Here is a 21,839-nt window from a genome sequence, read left to right on the forward strand (position 1 = left end):
AAAACCGCCCTAGTTTGAACCTTTTAATTTTAAACAAAGAACGTGCAATCAGAAGCCCCCCGGGATTCGTAGACGAAGGTCCTGCATTTGAACCATTTAATATCAGAAAATACAGCCTTTCTGCAGAGGCCTTTAGGGATTAGACATTCAAAGTCTCGCAGAGAAAGAGTTTAATGCACCAAAAGAACTTGGAAAGAGTTTGGTGAACTGCAAACCTTTCAGGACATGGAATCCCAAGCCCAGGTGGAGAAATCCGTTAACAGGACAGGCATTAATTATTAAAACCACTGATCCTGTTTTTATGGAGGAGAAAAAAAAAAGCCATGACGTAAGCCATCATTAACTTTGAAGGTGCTCTGTTTAGATGGAAGACTAACAATAAACCTTTTGACTGACCTGGAAAACACTAAAACACACAAAATCTCAACTGCAGCTCAACCATTTGCACCAGTTAGTGATGGTCTATCACAAACACCCAGTACAATGCAGTGAAGTTTGCAGCTGTAACGTTACAAATGGGGAAAAAAAATTCAAGAGGTATTAAGAGCTTTGGAGTTATGTAAACCCTTGATCTGTTACTAAGGTTACATTTAGTTAATTACAAACGATCATCGTCAAGATGCTTCATCTCGTGAATTCATAAAACTAAGAAGCCACGCTTTAAAATTTGTAGGATAAAATTGTATTGGCAGGCGTTAACATGATTTCAAACCATTTTTTTGCTACAATTTACCAAAGTCTTTGAAGTGTCTTTTTTTCTCTCTCCAAAAACAAACATAAAAACAGACAAGTTAGGGTATCTAATTTACAGAATACATTTTAATGGTAGATTACAACGGTATATATATATATAAACAGCTGTTCAGGAAACATAAATTATAACCAAATGTTTAACCAAAAGCTTTCAATATGTGCTTTTTCTTCTGAACGATTGTTGCTTAGAATCCTTATAATGAAACGCCTCCGTGTTGAAGGCAACGCTTTCGTCTCCCAACCCCCAGGCGGGGTCCGTGTGCGGAGGACTCCACAGTGTGAAGTGTCCAGGAAAAAGCCGAAGCTGCACAAATCCCAGCGACAATCCTATTTCAAAACGCAACCTTTGCCTTTAACAGTGAGAGGGGATTTGTTGATAGAAAAGTAACCGTTTTACAAATGACACTTTTAGTAAAAAAGCTTGTAAAATGTACTTGAGGTGCAAAAAATGCAATGTCTCTTAAAATCGGTGGAAAAAAACATTTGCGATGCTTGGAACAGTATGTGCAGAATTGACTTGGGACAGCTCACCAACCACAGCCATTTTTATTTTGTAGCAGCTACATTTCCAGTTCAGCTCTTAGAATATCTCAACTCGAAGAAAAAAATTAAAATAATTAAATGTTAAAATTAAAAACGTAGCACATAAATAACACTAAAATATAACTTGATGAAAGAAATTATTTATTTAACACAAAAAAAAGTAAAAAAAAAAAAAAAATTATGGTATAAAAATAAAAATGGTAAACTCCACATCTACTGATTCCAGTATAAACATAAAAAAAACATGATTTTTTTTTTCCTGAAATGTGCTTGAAAGGTAATTAGGTGCATTTTAAAAGGAGATAATCTAAATCCCACTACCAGAAAGAAAATAAAAAGTAGTTGCAGTGAGGTATCAGCACCACATTCCTTTTGTCCAGCCAAGTGTTTTGATTCAGATGCAGTTCTACTGAAAGTATTTGAGGCCGGCGACCAGGAAGAACTTCTCCAGAAAGATCTCAGAATCCAGGACGGCGATGTGTGCCGCCCGGCCGATAAGCGAGTTGGCTGTGTTGGGCAGGGCGTGAATCACGTCATACCTGACCAAATTACAGTCTTTGTTCTGAAGGACTGGCAGCAGCAGGTTCTCGATCATCTCAGCATACATGGGCCCTGGTATTTAAGAGAGAGAAGAGCAGGACATTCACGGTGTGAGGTACTTTTCCTGACAGACAAAACGGCAAAGGTTGAGAAAAATGATAAAAAAAACATTTGGAAAATCAGCACCGAGTAGTGATTTCACATTCCCCTAATACCTTACCACAGGGTTCCTACAGCGTAAGGCAAGTTAAATTCAAGACTTTTTAAGACCTTTTTAATGCCACTTGAAATAAAAAGTTAAGACCAACTTCACGATAAACAAGATAAACCTGGTTGCGACAACTTCACCCAAATGTTTATTTTAACATAAACCATTACTTTCTGGCTCAGTAGACATGTTAAAGATTTTGAAAAACATTCCATATAGGAAGAAAGCTAAAAAAAAAAAAAAACACACAAATTACAGATATATTTTTAACAACTACTGAACTGAATTCACAAACTGTTTTGTTCCCTACTAAAATAAACTATAAATCAGTGCCAACTCTTTTTCACAGGTTACATTGAGCCGTTCGGTAAATTTAAAAAAATATAATTGTATCAATTATTTTACTGTTTGGTAAGGATCACAAAAATAAAATCCTATTTATGACCTGGTAACAATTTTAAGACCTAAGAAAGACCGATTTAAGACATTTTAATGCCAATTAAGGCCTTAGTTTTATATTACAGAATTCAATGCCTTTTAAGACTTTTTAAGGATCCGCAGGAACCCTGTTACCAGGAGTTAAGCCCATAAAAATAAATACCGTTCTCGCTTCCTCACTGATGACCACAGGCCAACGTTTTTACAATCAATGCTAGAAGTTGTGGACATTTGCGTAGACAGAGAGTAAGGTAAGGAAACCTAAACTTAAGATCAGTGGATTTAATACCTAAACCTAATTTAATGCCTGCGGTTTATCCCCTACCTGTGACCTAACATCGGTGGATGAGAAACCTAAACCTAAGGTCGCTGGATTTAATACAACTTCACCAACTTCCTGCTGGGACCGACTTCCGGCGTGTATCTGAATTGATTGTAAAAACTGTGGCGCCCTGCAGCCGCAGAACCGTACTCTTGATTTTATCCGGGAATTAGCAGTTGAGACATTTCTAGATCGTACCTTTTGGTTTGGTTTGTCCAAATTTAACTATCCATCAGAAATGTATTTATTTCACCACCTTAATTCAAAAGTGATTTTGGCTTACAGCCCATAGAACATATTAATAAGACAGAAATAATTAAACAGAAATGTCAGCCTACTGAAAAGGATGCATTTGCTGTGCATATTGCACTTGGTGGTGACTCCATTTGCCTGAATTCCTACACCACAGCAGTAAAGCATAGATGGGATCAGCCTTTGGTTGTTCAGCTCGTTTGCATTGATGGGTTGGTGGTCACCTTCGTCTGGACAATACTTTTAAGTATCTCTATGGGGTTTTAGCACAATGATGCTACGGTCATTAAGCCACGTATTGGCACTTTTACCAGCGTGGACATGTACCAAGTCCAGCTGGAAAGTGAAATCAGTATCTCCATTAAGTTTGCCAGCAGAGGGGAAAAACGAAGCGCTCTACATTTTATAGCAGACGGTTGTGGCGACAGGACCTTCTTTTTTCCATATTAAAGAGATTAAATGGAGTAAAACTGTATCTGTTGAGCTCAGTTTTTCCTCCTAAATGAACCCAAACCTTACTTTATCTTTGACATAGAAAGTACTCCAGGGGCCAGAGCGTGTGAGTTTTTTTCTGGGTGTACTCCAACCACTTGTACTAAACAGGTTTCTTCCTGTTAAAAAGGTGTTTTTCACCGTTGCCACATGCATGCGCGGTATGACGACAGAAGGCTACAGCGTTAATACCATGATGCATTGAACTGTGCACCGTGCACATGCCGCTTCATGAGGGTAGAGGCAATGACTGGATGCAATTGTCTGGGTCATCATGGATAGACATTTTTTTAACCAACTGGCATAACAAACTGAACTTGATTGCCTTGATTTATACATAGAATTGAACAGGAATAGAAGTAATTTCTGAACATAACTAAATCAGTCTTGCCTAGTGCCTTGAGATGACATTTGTTGTGAATTGGCGCTACACTTGATTTGAATAATGCTAATTTTACTTTAATGTGCAGAGGACTTTGGGCCACTTAGCTACAGACCAATCTTTTTTCACCTTCGTCCAGGTAAGACGCTACTGATGTGTCTGGTTTTAAAGCTGCTTCAGAAAAGGAATGTTATAGCTGTGGCCCATATCCTGAAAAGTTTTATGTGCGCTGGCTCTTGAAGTACAGACTCCAACTTCAGTCCACACCTTGTTAATCTCCCCAAACTCTTAAATGTAGTTTGCTTTACATTCTTCTCAAGTTCTCCCCATCAGTTATGCACCTTTTTCCCTCCACTAAACTTTCCATTAATATGCTTGGATACAGCACTTTGAACTGCCAGCTGGTTTATTAAACCGAGCTTTGAGGTTTCCATCGTGTGCAGTGTGTCAATGACTGTCAGCTCATCAACGGTCCAGTCAGGAGTCTTTCCAACGATTGTTTAAAAAATGGATTTCATGGTTATAAAACAATATTTCAGAATGAAAATACATACATAAACTAAATGAGGGTGCTTCTTCACATCTGTGCTTCAAGTGTATCTTTGTGATGATACTGAACACGTACAATTATAGTGACCTGCTAAAGTATTCACTCCTCCTTGGGGTTTGCACCATTTCATCTGCACAGCATGCCTACAACTTTGTTATTTGCGTCACAATAAAAACTACAGTGCACCTTCAAAGAGGACCAATAATAAAGAACTTCAGTGTACAACCCCCTACCCCCCAAACTCCATACTCTGTACAGTCACCTTTTGCAGCAATTACAGCTCCAGGTTTCTTTGGAGAAGTCACTATGATTTCGCCACATCTCGCCACTGGGGATTCTTGCTAAGTTGTCGAGGCAAAACTGCTCCAGCTCCTTCAGATTGGATGAGTTTTCCTTGTAAATGTTGAATCCAATTGAGAACAGATTCTCGATTGGATTAAGGTTCGGACTTTGACTAGGCTATTCCAACGCATTTGAATGTTTCTCCTTAACCCACTCGAGTGTTCGTTGTCCTGCTGGACGGTGAACCTCTGTCCTGGTCTCCAATCACAGGCAGACTGACAGGCTTTGCTCCAGAATATCCCTGTATTCAGCACCATCCATCCTTTCCTCTGAATCAGACCACGCACAGCTGGACTTCACTTAATTATGTGACTTCTGAAGGCAATGGGTTGCACCAGTTTAATTTTGCTTCATAGCAAAAGGAGTGGATATATGGCACAAGCCAATTAAAGGTAAACTTTTTGTAATGTTTTCTGATTTCACTTCAACAACTTAAAACTATTTTGTACAGCTCCAGCACATAAAACGACATCAAAAAGGTAAAAAGCCAAGAGGGGGTGAATACTTTGGCGAGGCCCTGTGACCCCCCCTGTAAAAGGAAAAGTGAATAGTGCTTTGGTCTTAGCTCAACTCACCTGTTTGTTTATCTTTTAATGCTGTCTTGCACATCTCTATTCGGGCTGAATGATAGGGAACGTAGCGATCCTGCAGCGACCCCACCAGCACCACGTTCCTAAAGTACTGCAGACCTTAAAATGCGGATCATTTGACAAGTTAGAATTAGAGACTCGAACTGTTGTTCACATTTACAGCTCAAGTGGGAGCATAAATAGCAAAGCTAACCGGATTTTTTGCTGAGTTTGTACAGAAATGTTTGCCGAGGGTCAGAGTGATCACGGCACGTCAGCTGCAAGAGTGATCCTGATTTCTTCCACTTCTGCATGAACCAGAGGCCTAGGACGGAAGAACAGTGAATTTCAGTTTATCAGTATTAACTGTGGAAATAAAAGGTAAGTGATTTTTTTAGTGACCAAAGAAACATGGCCAGAAACTTTGAGTCTCCCTTTGTGTTTCTGATGTTTACCTGTGTTGACCAGAGCGGAGCTGTTGTACAGCGTGCCCAGGTGAGGTCCAGACAGGGACAGAAACGTGTGCAGCTTGCTCAGGTAGCATTTAAACCTGGGCCTGGTTAACACTGAACGAACTATGAGGTTCCCCAAAGAATGTCCCACAAAGCTGTAAATTAAAAAAAAAACAAACAAAAAAAAAACACATGTCAGATTAGTCATCAGCTGTGATGCGGTTAACTGGTGAATCATCAACATATCTAGAATATCAGAAAACCATGATGAGCTGTTCTTATTAGGAAAAAAGGACTGAAAGGTTTACCTTATCTTTGACACGGTGAGGCTGTAAATCTGAATGTACTGAACGATTTCATCCAGCAGGCGGTCCGTCATTGATTCAAAGTCAGCAAACGTGTCATTCTGGAGAGGGAAAGGGTATTAGATAAATGACAGGAGGGAGGCTTAAAGGGGCCATGGCAGCCATTCTAATTTCTCTGAGGTTCTGGGGATAAAAGATGATCTGTTGTGCACTGATGAGGCCGTGTTACTGTCAGACCGGTCTTCCAAATATGGTTGTAGCCAGTCAGAGTAAAGTCAACTTGGAAGAGTTTTTACTTTTACTGAAGAGGAACATTTGGCCTGACAGCAACAAGCTGAAGTTATTTTTATTATGAAATTATTTGGAGAATTTACATATGCAGCAATATCAACTACAGTGATGTCATGGCCCCTTTAAGTTTGTGTTTGATTTAGGTGTCTTAACTAAAAAAAAAAGAAAGAAGAAAACTAGCTAATCATTCCTTGATTAGCTGTGATCAATCATTAGCGGTTTACAGTAGATTCTCATAAATCTATTTCTTATTTATTAAATGCATCAAAAATAAGAACTCCTACCACTTTCCATCTAAACCCATCCACGTACATTAATGGACTACCATGAGTAAAACAACATAAAAAACATTGAAGAGGTTACGAACACGTCCCATGATGCAATAATTGGGATAATCCTGTAATAATTTCATTTTGTTTGAACCAAATCTTATACATGCTTAACACAATTTTGCTCTTTTCTTTGTTCATGTCCTTAGAAAAAAAAATGCAATAGGCAGACCAGACCTTAAAGAAAACTGAAAATCTGTACAGGCCAGGAAACCTGATCGCTGCATCTCAAGCAAATACCTGATTCCTTTCCGACATTAGGAAGTCTATACGAGCACCAGGCAGTCCAAGCTCCAGGTAAGTCTTCACCAGCCTCAAGTCTGCACTGTTACCTTCAGGGAGACAGGAAAACGTTAAAAAATGGCTGCAAAATGAGCGGCTTTACCGTCAAAAGGTCCCGAGGGAAGGTCCCCTTACCGTCCAGGCCATGGACGCACACGATGAGATGGATGCCTTCCTCGCAGCTCTCCTCCTCCTCCAAGCTGAAGTAGGGAACGGTGGATGCCAGCTGAGGGACCTCGCTGTACAAGAAACCGGGAAGCTTTAGCTGCTTCATGTCTTCTTTGGCCTTGATGAACCTGTATATTTATGCATGTAGCAGTAAATATGTGCACTGAAGATCAGATTAAGTTGAAATTGATTAAATATTGCAGAGCTGACTCACGCTTTCATCTGTGGCGTGGGCGCGCATTCATACCAGTGCAGGCTGGATGATAAGGAGCTGGAGGAATAGGGAGATTTGCTTAAACTATACCTAATCCTGCTGGCAGCTGGGTTGGAGCATAAAGGGGCTTTGGATGAATCCTTAGTTTCGTGGAGAAGACCAGCGCCGAGCTGCTCAAACAGGAGGCGAGTCTCCTGAGGAGCAACGACCCCAGGCGCCGTTTGATCGTCGTCCTCGACGCCGTTCACAAAGTCGTAGCCGTCGCCTTCCTCGTAGTAGCCGTTCTCGATCATCTCGTGCTCCGGCTCGTCCTCGTCCTCCTCGCCCCGGGCTTCCGCCTGGATCCCCAGGGTGATGGCGGACGTTTCCACGGGGCTGATCTCGGACACGTCGGTGCTGGAGCACGAGCCGAAGTAATTCTCCACCATGCCGCGCTTTACCAGATCGGTGCTGCTGGTGGCGGAGTTGCTGGAGGGGCAGGCCGTGTGGGCCTCGCTGCGGGGCTCCTTAGACGTCCCCGACCCGCCGGCTTCCTCCGCCGCCACGTCTGAACTCCCCGCGGCTCTGAAGTCCGTCTCCTGGTCCGACGCGTTTCTGCCAGGCTGGAGGTCGCCGGCGCCGACGTCAGGGATGCAGGCCACGTCGAATCTTTTAGTAACATCTCCGGAGAAAACGACGCTCTGCTCTTGCACCAAGACGCTGGACTTTCTGCCTCGGGCTTCGGCCCCGCCGGAGCTCTTAGAGGAACCTTCGCCCTCGTCGTCCGAGGGCAGGGAGTTGATGGAAGTAAGCGACGACTGGACTCCGCTCACGGCGCTCGTACTCTCCGGGCACAGAACGTCTCCCGTGCCGCCGGGCTTTTGCGCTGTGCTCTGCGGGACAGGCGGCGGAGCGGGACACGGGACGGCGGTCTTCTCCGCGTGGGAGGCGGCGAGAGCCGACTCGGCGGAGCCCGGCCCCGCCTGTGGTCCTAGGACCAGCTGAGTGGCGAAGGAGCTGGGCTCGCTCTCGATGCCGGAGTCCGAGAGGCGAGAAGAGGCGGCGGGGGCCCCTACGTCTTGGAACCTGATGGAGTCGCTCTTCACCTGCACCGAGACGAGGCAGGGCTGACCGCGCGGCGCCGCGGCTTTGCCCGGTTCCGCTGCAGACCGCTGGCCGTCACAAAGGTCCGTCTGGGTGATCTTGGGGATATCGCTGCTATAACTTGTACCCGTCTGACTTGGCAGAAGGACGTTTACTTTATCGCCTTGGATGGTGTCCTTGTTACTTGGTTTTGACTCGTTTTCCGTTGAGCTGGAAGACCACTGCGGGCGGTTTTGGCCGACGGGGTCTGCGGGAACACCTTTAGGAACTTGTTGACCTGTGATAACAGCCCCAGTACCAGCCTGAGGGCTGCTCCTTGAGTCCAAAGCACAAAGATTTGTAAAAACAGCTTTATTACAAGCAGCAGCAGTTACACTGTAGCCTGTGACAGAGTCGTCAGCACTGTTACCAGACATTTTTGAAGTCCCACTAGAGTCAAAAACAGAACTTGCATTAGTCCGTGAATAGCTACTCGAGTCGAGCCGCGAGGCGTCTTGCTCCTCATCTTGGTTAACAGAACCCTCCTCTTCTTTGTACTTTGTGCTAATATTGCTATGGGGGGCTTTAAGGTTCTTATAACCCACTAAAACCACGGAGTCCTTGGAACCCTGTCTGGTCAGCTTCTTGGAGTTCTCGGCCTTTGAGTTTTTCTTCAGTTTTACGGACTTCCCTTTGGTCTTAGGGGGTGGATCGAAGTTTTCTGGCCAGGTGTTATCCAGGAGCGCACTCCGAGACTCGGGTATTGCGCTGGCGGACGCGCTGCAGTCCTTCGCGTTTAACTTGTCGGTCTTACTGGAAACTGAGGCGGTTCTTGTATTGTGCATGCCTAGCCAGGGTCCGTCACGATCTTAGGAAGATTAAATTCAAACACGGACATAAAATCAGAGGAATGTTGTCTGAAAAGCTATGAATGTAGCCATGGTTAAGTAACGACAGTAACGCTGTGTTACTGACCTTCAGTGATAGATTCAAGGTATCGATCCTCAAAGATGACTGGCAAGGAGCTCACGTCCCCGTCGAGTTCTGCACATTCCACCGGTAGTGGAGGCAAACACAAGAAGTAGCTGGAGCTTTTGATGGCGTTGGTCATCTGCTGGTGGCTGTGAGCACTGAAGGATGGGAAACCCGGAGAGGAAAGGAGAGAATAAGTTAAATGAACAAGCAGGCGTTTGCCCAGGCCTCGCATCAAAGCCGTCTGTAAACAATGAAGACGCACTTCGCAGGACGACTTACTGTAGCTCCTGATATGCCAGAGCAGACTGCCTTGGATGCTCAAGACAAAAGAAAGCCTCAGCAAACCGTCTCACCTGATTAAACAAAAAAAAAAAGCAGGCTATGTAAATACAACATAATTTGTTGGGTTAATTATTAGTTCCATGTCTTGTTATGTACCTTGTTGTGTCATTTGTTCCTGTCACAAAATATATTTATTACAGTCTGGGAAGAGTTGTAAGAAAAAAAGAATTGTTGTAAATCAGTAATAACAAGCGGTGATTTTTTTTTTTAGATGAATCTGTGTCTCACTGCCCAGGGTGACAAAAAGCAGTGGGCGGTAGGAGCATTCAAAGTTTTCCATGTACTTTTTGGGGGTGGGGTGTTAGGTTCTCGATGCGGCTGTCGCTCCTCTCTCTCTCTCAACCCTATATTCTGTGAGTCCTCTTTTAAATAAAGGCCACTTGGGCTACAAAAAAAAGCATAATCCACAGACCAGTCCAACCCGTCTAAATTACCTTGAGTTGTTCCTTCAGATGATCTAAAACAAACTTTGACATTTCTAAAACCTTTAATTATATTTGAGAAAGCAAAGCAATATGTTTTGCAGAACGGACCATGCAGGTGGAGCGTGTGCTCAGCCGGTTAAGTCTCCCCAGGTGTTTACATGTGTGCACAACCGACGTGTGGGACTCACTCTTAGTGTGTGGTGCTCCACCGCCAGCAGGGCAGCAACGTGCTCCTGCAGCGTCACGACTTCCAGGAACTGTCCCCAGAGAGCCATGAGCAGAGAGCAGAGCTGCGCCAGGTTCATATTAACAAGTTCTGCAAGCTCATCGGGCGACTCTGCCTTCAGCTGAAAGTAAAAGGAGACAAATGTCAAGTGACCACATCTTCCTTCATGGGATGAGGAGGAGTGATGCGCACCTATTGAATTAATTTCTTCCAAACTGTTTTAGGAGTTTTCCCAACTATAACGAGTTAATAAACAGGTGCTTAAATCATGAAATCACATCTTCATAATTATGAAATACCTACAGAGACTAGTTTAAATGCCATTTCATTAAGTGTGAAGAAACCTTTAAAACACCTGCCAGTCTGGTTACGAAACATTTGCTGCCGGCAAAACCTGACGGCGTCATAGTTTATTGCCACACCTTCAGTTATAAAATTAAACAAAAGCTACTCATCTACTAGAAAAGCTACGCTTCATTTCGCCTATTGACATGAATTCACTAAGACCAACATTGGTACCAAGATTTGTCAGCTTTACAAACAGCTAAACGCAAATAAACATCAAAGATATATAAAAAAAGGGAAGCAGCTTAAGACATCTGACCTTTACTTGTTCACACAGCTCAGCCAGACGGGCCTCTAAGTCAAGTTGTTCTGAGGAGGAGAGGAAAAAAAAAATAGTTACGATCTTTAACTACAAAAAAACGACAGAAAGAAAAGAGTGTGAAAGCTGAAAAGGAAAGTTGTGCCAGATAGAACAGATGCTGGAAGGTATTTTCTATAAGACATGACCCGACAAGGCAGAGAAACACATAAAAAAAAAGTAATAAGCTTTTTTGCCCTTGGTCTTTAAAAGATGAAATTCAGCAATAAAAGTAAAGAAGAAAGTAGCTGAAGAGTTGAGGTTTTTTTTTCTGGAAAGTGGATCAAAAGTGCCGTTTTCCTGACTGAGGAAGCTGGAGTGAAGAGAAGGAGGGAGAGAAAGGCAGGCTGATTGGAGGAGCCCAAAGCGTGGGGACATACCTATGTAGACGTGCCTTTGCCCTCGGGGATACGGTCTTCTGAGTACTCGCTCATATAGGGCCTGCATGCTGGGCTTGGCTAGTAAGATTGCACATATAGGCATGTTTAACCTTCATTAATGATCAGATTAATAACTTTTCCACTCATGTGGATTAGCTTTGGTAACTATGGTTAGTTGTGCGTTCGGTTTTAGTCCACTTGTTAAAACTTCTCCAATGAGTGCAGGTTTTATCAGTTACCCAAAACGGAATAGCTAGATTTCTGTTTGATTTAGTTTCTGGAGTTTTTATTTTTTTTTAAAGGGTTTAATATGGTAATGTGAAGGAACCAGGTGAGTTTATATGGGATTATAACTACAAACACAATGTTTAAAAAGTAAAAAAATAAGACATAACCAGCAAAAAACAAAAGTGAAAAGAGGGCGATGCCAAATATCGTTTCCCATTTGGACCCATGAAGGATGGGAATCCCATAAATCTGATGCAACACCTCCGAAGTCAGGAATCCAACCTCAAATGCTGGAGCTGCCTTAACATCTGACCTCATAATAAAATACTTATTTGCACTTCAGACTCAGACTTACTTTAATGATCCCAGGGGGAAATTACTTAAAAGACATTGAGATCCCTCAATTTGTATCTTCTTAGATCAACACCACCCAGCTGCTACTACAAGTTACAGCTATAGGACTCAAATGCTCAAAATCCAGATAAATACATTGTTATCCGCCCATGTTTCTATTAGCATATAGACCATTTAGAGGAAAGCAGCTAGTAAACTGCACTGGTGTTCTGATGTGCAGCTGGATCACTATTAGGTTGAGAGCAACACGATTCCCTGATGAGATCCAACTTCTAAAGGTAAATGGACCAACATTGGCATTGCCCGTTTTCCTTTGTGTTTTTTTTTTTTTTTTTTTTTAAATCAACAAAACTAAAAGACATGCAAAAAACAAAGCCGTGACAATCCTGTTACTGTTTGCCGCAAGCTGTTGTGAATTTGCAACGCAGCACGCTGTACCTAGTTCCATACGATGGGAGGAGGGCAGGTCCTTGGTTATGGAGGTAAAGTAATCAAAGAGGCCCCGGTAGGCTATTAGGAGAGTGGAGCAAAGGTTGTGGTGCATGCTGAAGGCATGTTGAAGACAGTTGTCTGATACCAGGAATGTTCTCCCCTGGTGGAAAGAATAAAAAACAAAAATAACCATGAGATATTAACCTATTAAACCATTTTAAATCAGTATCACTTTAGCAAAACACAGCAGCAGCTGTAGATCAGAACAACGGTTCCAACACACAACATCTATTTAATGGGCAAAATCTTTTATTCAGGGTTCCTACAGCATAAGGCAAGTGAAATTCAAGACTTTTTAAGACCTTTTTAATGCCACTTGAAATAAAAAGTTAAGACCAACTTCACGATAAACAAGATAAACCTGGTTGTGACAACTTTACCCAAATGTTAATTTTCACATAAACCATTATTTTCTGGCCCAGTAGACATGTTTAACATTTTGAAAAACATTCCATATAGGAAGAAAGCTAAAAAAAAAAAACACACAAATTACAGATACATTTTTAACAACTACTGAACTAAATTCACAAACTTTGTTTTGTGCCCTACTAAGATAAACTATAAATCAGTTTTAAAAACCACAACATAACCAGTGCCAACTCTTTTTCGCAGCTATGATCCGGCCGCAACAGTTTTTATCGGTTCTGCTATCGGGACGACCCAAAAATGGTTACATTGAGCCGTTCGGTAAATTAAAAAATATATAATTGTGTCAATTATTTTACCGTTTGGTAAGGATTACAAAAATAAAATCCTATTTATGACCTGGTAACAATTTTAAGACCTACGAAAGACTAATTATAGACATTTTAATGCCAATTAAGGCCTTGGTTTTATAATACAGAATTCAATGCCTTTTAAGACTTTTTAAAGATCTGCAGGAACCCTGTTATTTTTCCCAAACACCTAACGACGCCGGTTCTCCTTCATTTGTAAGAGTCCAAATACTCGTTTAATTTGTACTTCTTATTTTACAGACGGACGCACGAGTTCCAAAACGACAACCTTAAAAGCTTTTAAAGCTTTTAAACGTATTTCACTTTTTAAAACACAGGAAACGGATCAACTTACATCTGGCGACACCTGCTTCACGTAGCTGCTGCCAAACACGACACTCTCTAGAGGCGGGATGATTGAATCTTTGCTCTGCTGCGGAGCGTTTCGGTTCAGCCATGTGGATTTCACAGGTCGAGGAAAACTGCAACGACGCATCATAAACAAAGCCAAAGGAGTGATTGAGATGGCGATCGCTGACAAATGCTCCTTAATTCATATTCGTGCTAAATATTTCGCCTCGTCAGACCTGATTAGGGGTTGATGTAGTGCCACGAGGGAGGCGTGGATGGCCACAGAGATGACGGACAGATGGAAGTAGTCAAACATGACGTTGATGTGTTGGTGGATGCCCCGCTGGAGGCTAAAGTGCAAGTGAAGTATGCGGCCGCTGATGTTCTGCAGAGAGCTTGGGTCTTCTGGTCTGGAGGGACAATAATAATAATAAAGAGGGAATGCTTTAAGTAGTGTGTTGCTTGCGTTAGAGCCGCAGTTATGACATTTAGACGGCGCTGTCATACACCTACGTGTAATCGCCATCTGTGAAATACAAATCCAGGAAGAGCTGAAAATCCATCTCGTTGAGAGACTCTTCCACCTGAGGACAAACAGAAAACAAAAGTCAAAACAAAAAACCCCAAAAAGAGGCGTTTACAAAATGTAAAGCAGAACACAATTTAAAAGACGACAGGTCAATTCATGACAAGTAAACAGGAAGCAGCAGGAAAAAAAACAATGCATTTGCAATAAGCTAAAAACAACGCTCCTCATTCCGAGACGCACCTTCTTCTCATCCAGAAGCATCATCACTTTGAAGAGCAGAACGTCGTTGACCACGATCTCTTCGTTCTTATACAAGATTTGGAAAGTTTTGCTGCTGATGAAATCATCCTGGGCTGAAGCAGGAAACGCCAAATCAGAGCCTAGAGAGAAACCACAATCACCACATGTTCAGTAAACATACAAGGAACATCAGTCAAAAAAAAAGCGACATACATCAAAACTTGCACATTCAAAATTAAATTTTTTTTTTTAATGAAAGCGGATGCATTTTGTAGAATTAATCCACCAAGGAAAAAGAATAGCACAAATAAATAGGTAAACATCACCAATACAAATCCCTGTAATGACAGCATTCACACTACTGATCACAGCTGTAAAGATCTATGCGTGACTTCCTTTCTGGTTCAGAACAACTTCACATTTCCAGCCATGCATGCTTTGGTTCTCCTGAGTGACTCCAATCAACGCTGAAGTAATACATGTTTTATAAGTCCGTTCAGAATAATCAAAGAAGCTACTCTGCACTGTGAAAATATGCAGTTTATGGTAACGTTCTGCACATGATCAAACCCACCCAAAAGGTGCAAGATACAGTAAAAAAAAAAAAATTATTATTATTATAATTATGATTGACAAATTATGCTTTTTAAATGATTCTGTGAATCGTTTAGATTAGTTGGCATGAAACAAGCAAGCCTTAAAAATGCAAATAAAAGCATTGCTATAAGAATCAATGCCCTATTTAAAGATTTTTCCTGCAAACAAAGGAAATAACAATAAACCTTAAACTTTAGAAAAATTAAACACCAAACATTAACTCCACCAAAAAAACAAAAAAAGAACATCCAAAGTCCCAGAAAGCTGACCTAAATATGTGGCAGCAGACACCAGTTTCTAACTGTGTGTTTAAACAGCCTCTCTCAGCAGACTACCTGCATTCCTCCAGAAAACCAATGCAAACAGCAGGTAAATGGCTTTTTGCAGTAGGAAAATAATAAAATCTCCGTGCATGTTGGACTTTACCTCCTGGATGAAGGAGACTGGTCTCAACTTTGTGTGGAACACGAGGAGGCACCTTAAGACTGGCGCGCATCTGGTAGAACCTGGAACAGGGGTTTGAATACGTTAAAAAGACCGCAAGACGTACAGCGACAGACCTGCAGCATCCACAACACTATCAGAAGCTCTGCGAACGGAGAACAAATTGCACAGATTAGATACAAGTGTCCTGTAAAAGGACACCGACACCTCTCATAAATGAATAATCAGGCCTTCGTTTGCAGTCAATCATGCAGTAAACCGAAGCTCTTAGAGCGCCGGTGAGTCACTAGCGGCTAGAAGGAGTTTTATCCGCGTACGCCGAGGTATCAGTACACAGCTGCTGCAAAAAGACATGTCTGGATATTGAACACCGCAGCGAGAGCGGCTTGAACACTGCTAGGCATTTTGCCCGTAGGCACTTTCCTATGGAATCTGGGAAGTCGAAGGTGTTTAAGCAGCGCATTTGAGTCTAGTTTACCTGCCGGAGAAGCAACATTCAACAATTACCTGTGAACTTTTGGATTTTTCACAAAGAAAGACATTCACTGTGGCACCGAATGAATCGGGAAGGGTTACTGCGTTGCCCAGAAGCAGTCTGAACAACAGACTGTGGAAGCCAGGGATCAAACCGAAGACCTGATGATTAGCTCACAATTTACTTTGAGTCACATCCAGCATGTTGCAACTGTGAGTTAGTCACACAACACTTCATACTGTCCCGGTGCTCCACACACATACAGTCCCTATACGGCTAACAGTTGTCAAATATAAATATCAATTCAAAATTGCATCGGATCTATCAGATAATATTTTACTTTTGAGACAGTGTTATTACTGGAAGTAACAAAGGTTATCTTAAAAATGCACAACTATGCATTTGCTGTAAATTATTGTTCACCTTGCACTTGCCTTTGCTCAAGACAACAAAAGGATTTTGGTCAAAAACGGTTTGACTGTTTATTTAACCATTAGTATAAGCTAAATAAACTAACTGAATGCTAAGCTAATAAATCGCTAAGATGAAAAATCCATAGGAGAGCCATTAGGCTCAGTTTCTCCAAATGACATCACAAAAACCTTTGAACCAATAGCAACACTGATTGCAATTCAATGCAAGACACCTGGTGAACCTTAGGACGCTTTTCAGAATCAGAATCAGACATACTTTAATACTTTTTTACTTTTGTTCCATGCTCCAGATATACACACAGACACATACATATATATATATATATATACACACACACACATATATATATATATATATATATATATATATATACACACTTTTTAGACACAAAAGTGGGATCTCGACAAATATCCAGTAAATTGTCAAAAAAATAATCACCGGGAAATGTAGACGGTACTATAAGACAACCATGTTAACAGTTTATTAGCAAAAAAAAATAATAATAACAATTTGGGGATGAGTTACCCTTTAAAGAGAGGTGCCACATGGATACGTCTGTTTCTTAAGCTCAGTGACACAACACAACACAGAAACTAAAAACAGGAACTTTTTTTGAGACATTGAGCCTTTTACACTAAACAGTTCCCCGTTGCGGCGACAAAGACAAGGCAAGGTTTCAGTGCGTCCTCCTCTAAAGGGCATTGGTTGGTGTGAGACACTCGCAGTATGCCAGGCGTTAATAAAAACTCCACCGTTTCCTGGTACTTACACAAAACTTTCGAATACGGATCGCGTTTTTTTTTTTTATATATATTTTTATTAGAATTTTTTGAAATATAGACATACAGGAAAAGAACATGAGAAAAAAAGGAAAAAAAAAATAGGGACAATACACCCCATGAATAATAAAGAAAAACACACTAAACCCCAGGGCTCGCTATCTATCCACCAGGAAAGAAAAAATTAAGATGATACGTCAACTTGTTCGACAAAATACAGGAAGGGAGACCAAATGTCATTGAAGTCTTCAAGTTTTCCTTTTGTTATATAAGTCAGTTTTTCCATTGCCAGGTTGTAGCTCAGTAGTTTAAGCCATTGATTTATCTTTGGTCTTTCCGGGTTCTTCCATTTCAAAGCTATCAAATGTTTAGCCTGCAAAAGGCAAAAATTCACAAGTTTCTTTCTCTTTGAAGGTACTTTAAGTCCATCCGGAAAAATGTGCAGTAGGCAAAGTCTACTGTCTGATCGCATTTTTTTTTTAAAATTAAGTTAAAACCAGAAAGGCAACAATGAATCCAAGAAACGTTCGATAATCAGTGTCTCCTTAACAAGCGAACGGTGCTGATCTAGCTTTCAAACTGAGAGTGCCAGTGGTTTTATCCAACTGAAAATATTTACAAAAAGACCGCTTTGCTTTCCTGCCAGCGAGGTAGAAGTGTAGCAGCCTTTTTCAGCCAGCTGACAGGCAGTTCTCAGCAACAGATGGGATTAATCTGTGCGCCGACTCTCACGCTACACAGCCAAATTAAAGTCAGAGTTCTCTGCCCTCTACATTTTACTCGCCCGCACCTTTTCTGGCATCTCTTTGTGGGGATTTAAACACGAGGAGTCATATAACAACAGAACAAAAAAAAGGAGTAATTTTAAAACCTGGCTAAGCAGAACATGCCTATCCTCAGCCTATAAAATAAAAACAGCGGATCCTGCTGAACGACACTAACCTCACAACCCATATTTCATTGCAACATCACAGACACGTCGCACTGTTGACTTTAGCCCCCCTCTGTCGTCTCCGTCGTTGTTACAAAATTATATCTTGACAGAGAGAAGATGTCTCCGCTTGAGAAATGTTGTAAAAGAGGCAAATTCTGTCAGCGCAGCAAACATTGGAGCCCTCTGAAAAAATGCCTGGAGGTCCAAGGAACATCGCCATCTGTCCTAGACTGGCTTGGTCAGTGACAGAAGCCGATCTGTTCCCCCTCAACCACAAGCTGCAGTTTTCATTGTCACTTTAAAAGGACAAAACATGTAGATTTTGTCTTTAAGAGAGCACTGATATCCGTAAAGCAGCAATTAACTACTTTTGATTAAAAGAAATAAAAAGAGAGAGAGAGTGCAATATCAAGCTTCCTGGCGCCGGCAAGCGGAAACTCACCCTCTTTGGAACAGGTCCACATTGTAGAACTTGTGGAGCTCCACAGAGAACTCCACTGTGGCCTGGACTTCAGCCATCTTGGTCAATACAGGCAGAGGTGCCTTACATCATCTCGGACACATCTGTCTGCCTGTAAGGAGAACACACTGAGACTCATCGACGCTACAAAAGGGAAGAGGAAACTTGGTTGGAGGACACAATATGCAAGACTGGAATTACTGCCAGGATTGGATCGTGATTAGGTCATTAGATAAAAGAAATGAAACATTTGGGAGTGCAGGAAGTCATTTGTTAGACCTGGGCAATAAAAAAAAAAATACCGCAGATATCACTGCATGCAGATGATGGCAATAAAACTGTCAAAACAATTATAGATATCCTCTCTAATGACGACTAGTAAATTAATTCCATTGTCTGCTTTATAACATCAACATTTTTAAAAGACTTTAATCAAAGTCTTTAACAAAAAACATGGTAGAGGAAAGCATCTTTCTTTTAAACCTTCAAATTGTCACACTATTTATTTCTAAAGATTTAAACAACCTTTTTAAAATCCTGCTTGTAGATGAGGTATTATTGCTCCATCTCTTCTTTGACAAATTCTCCCGACTGAGCTGACGGTGGGCTACAGAAGCGCCATTGATAACGTCGGTGGCACAGTTATTGCTAAAGCAGGGCGGCGTAAATATTTACTCGGAAAACGAACAACGAGCCGTCAATAAAAGAACAACTTCCATCGAAGATTCATGACCGACAGATGGGACGACGAGCGTTTCAGCCGGGTAGCAGATGCTTTATAAAGTTGATTGCAACAACAACAAACAACAAAACAGTCATAATCATATAAATGGATCTAAATCAAAGTTTTTATCCTACGCAAACGATGTAGTTGATCAACAGCAAACCTAACTATTAACCGGCTACCCCGAAAATCAATCCATATCCAAACCTTTATTCGTTATAATGACATATAGGCAGATAGAAGACAGCATTTTAACTTTAGCAACCAATAGACTAAAATTATGCAATGTCTGGATGATCAAGGGAGTTGTCCAAGGTTTATAATATAATAGCTCAGAGACAGAAATGTAAACACCTGCATGCACACATTACTGAGAAGAACTGCTTTAATATTAGCTGCTCATCAAGCTGTCTTCGCCTTTTAGTGTTGCAGAGACTTAAGGGCAGGATTGATTTCCCTATTTAAAAAGGTCAACAGAAGACCACAAACACAACAGCACACCCATCTTTGGAAACAGCTATTCAAATACATGCAAAGATGGCTCATAACGTTTGCGCAGCAGCTTTAAACCATTTTAAAGCTTCAAGTGTTTGACACTAAAAAAAAAAAAAATCAAGTCCACAGTAGAAGCTATAGGGATCTTTGAAAGGCAAACATTACAGCCATAGTCAACATGTTAAGACATAAGGCCTTAATCGGCGAATCGGTTCCTCTTTTTAACAAGTCTTAACGGCTAACTAAGATAGACGAGTTTATTATTAAATAAAGATCGATCCTAAACACGCAGGAAGTTTGACTCCATTGCTAAAATGAGTAGAGGGGGGGTGGTAAGGCTGCCAAGCTGGTGGGCAGAACCTCTGCACCGGTACGGTTTCACTTTTAACGGTGAGAAACGACAGAAAAGGGCCAGCAGAAGCTGGGGTTTGACTCAACGAGCACACAAGATACAAAATTAACGAGAAAACAAACAAAAAAATAATAATTAATTTTGAAAGGCAGCCTGCCGCGGCTGTTAGCCTCCCACCGAGCAGTTGTCATTAACCCGCACCGACAAGCTAGCGCTACCCACCATTGCGTTGGCAAGCTAGCATTAGCTCGTCCGCCAACGTTAGCTCCGGTTGTTTCTGCTCTGTTGTCGTCCTCAAACTGTCGGCGACGGAGCGACGAACACTCCACTCTGCGCCGCTTGACGTCCCCGTCAGGCGAAGTTCACTCGACGGCGGCCGGTGGGAGGGGGCGAAACAGCGAGAAGAGCGGCCATGTAGCCGTCGCGTAAAGCGGCGTTTTTGGTTTTTTTTGCGATGCAAATTGAGCTAACAGTGAATCTGAGGAGCGGACGGGGCAGCTGCGACTCACTCAGCTGCGAGCAGCTGACGAAAAAAAATGCTCCGTGTGAATGGACCGTCAGCGTACACGGCTGCAAATCCAAGAGACAGAAACAATGATAGCGATCATTACAAAATTCCTAAAAAAAAAAAAAAAAAGAAAAAGGGAGTTTATTCTTATGTCTTAAATATTTGAGACATTGATTTAGGGATAACCAAATAGTCCCCAACATTGATCCAACATAACATTAGAGCCATTAATTTTTCTTCTTATTTTTTTAAAAGTTTTTTTCTTTTCTTTTGTTTAGATCTAAAAGGGATTTAGAAACCAATAATGGAATTTCCCAATTTATTTTGAAGACGCTCCTTGAGCTTTATTTTGAAAGTCCAATAATACGTTTTTTTTCCATTAATTATTTCGAAGCTTGCGTGTAAACTTTATTGTAAAATATCTGTTTCTCATGATTAGTTTATACACCTTAGGCATTTTAAATCCATTCTTGTACAGTAGTCCTCCCTGTAAGGAGACTCTTATTTTTAACTGTTATTTCAACCTTCTCCTTATTGGCGGCCTCAGTGCATACAGAGTCCCTGGTTGCCTTGGTGATCCCTGTCTTTTTCTGGGAATTTTGTGTGAGCCACTCGTTTTTTACCCCATGGAGACAAGGAAAATCACACAAAATGCAAGGTTCCAAAAAAATTGGACGGTGTTCAAAACTACACTGCATCAAAAAGCATTTTTTAAGTTGAGAATTTAGAGAATTTATTATAATAACATATTTTTGGAATATATTTGATTTTACTATATTACTGATATTACTTTCAACAGGTGGCAACACATATGCGTAAAATGTTGTGGTTTCAAAGGTTAAAGCATTGTAATAAATGCATAAATAAATGGCCATTCACTGCAGAACGGTTAAGCTGATTAGTAAATTATTATTCTGGCCTAAATTAAATGCAATTTCACTATTTCAATTAATTTGGACTGCAGTGTCTCTGCTATGGGTCAGAAGTTATAATACTCCTATTCTTGACATAGCAGATTCTTTAAAGTTCAGGTTGAGATTTATAAAACCATGCTTTTTGGCATCAGGACAACATCAGATTGAGGGAAGCACGGGAACTTCAGTATACAGAGTGGTCAAACCTGGAGGGATTTATTCCACGCTAATAAGGGATTAATTAAAACATGGTTTTGATATGTGAAACCTTTACTATAGTTATGAAAAAAGAAATAATTAAAGTGTATCACGAGCGCAAGTAATGGG

General features: G+C 41.3%; 1 protein-coding gene across 3 annotated transcripts; it reads right to left on the reverse strand.

The window, feature by feature from the left end:
- Positions 1–666: 666 nt before the first annotated feature.
- On the reverse strand, positions 667–20,636 carry fam135a (family with sequence similarity 135 member A). Of its 3 annotated transcripts, XM_036126104.1 has the most exons (22): positions 20,313–20,636; positions 18,502–18,631; positions 15,419–15,498; positions 14,396–14,535; positions 14,140–14,210; positions 13,863–14,036; positions 13,631–13,757; positions 12,506–12,659; positions 11,486–11,563; positions 11,067–11,116; positions 10,425–10,583; positions 9,749–9,822; positions 9,470–9,624; positions 8,084–9,362; positions 7,433–8,050; positions 7,186–7,346; positions 7,009–7,100; positions 6,152–6,249; positions 5,847–5,998; positions 5,606–5,716; positions 5,398–5,511; positions 667–1,908 (listed from the first exon to the last, which is right to left on the reverse strand). In XM_036126104.1, exons 2-22 carry the CDS (start codon positions 18,576–18,578, stop codon positions 1,703–1,705), a joined length of 4,170 nt encoding a protein of 1,389 aa, XP_035981997.1. In that variant the 5' UTR covers positions 18,579–18,631; positions 20,313–20,636; the 3' UTR covers positions 667–1,702. The 3 variants fall into 3 exon arrangements, with proteins under 3 accessions (XP_035981997.1, XP_035981996.1, XP_035981998.1); XM_036126103.1 differs by having other exon boundaries at positions 7,433–9,362; XM_036126105.1 differs by lacking the exon at positions 11,486–11,563 and having other exon boundaries at positions 7,433–9,362.
- Positions 20,637–21,839: the final 1,203 nt, after the last annotated feature.

Source organism: Fundulus heteroclitus, chromosome 22, assembly GCF_011125445.2.
Source record: "Fundulus heteroclitus isolate FHET01 chromosome 22, MU-UCD_Fhet_4.1, whole genome shotgun sequence".
NCBI lineage: Eukaryota > Metazoa > Chordata > Actinopteri > Cyprinodontiformes > Fundulidae > Fundulus > Fundulus heteroclitus.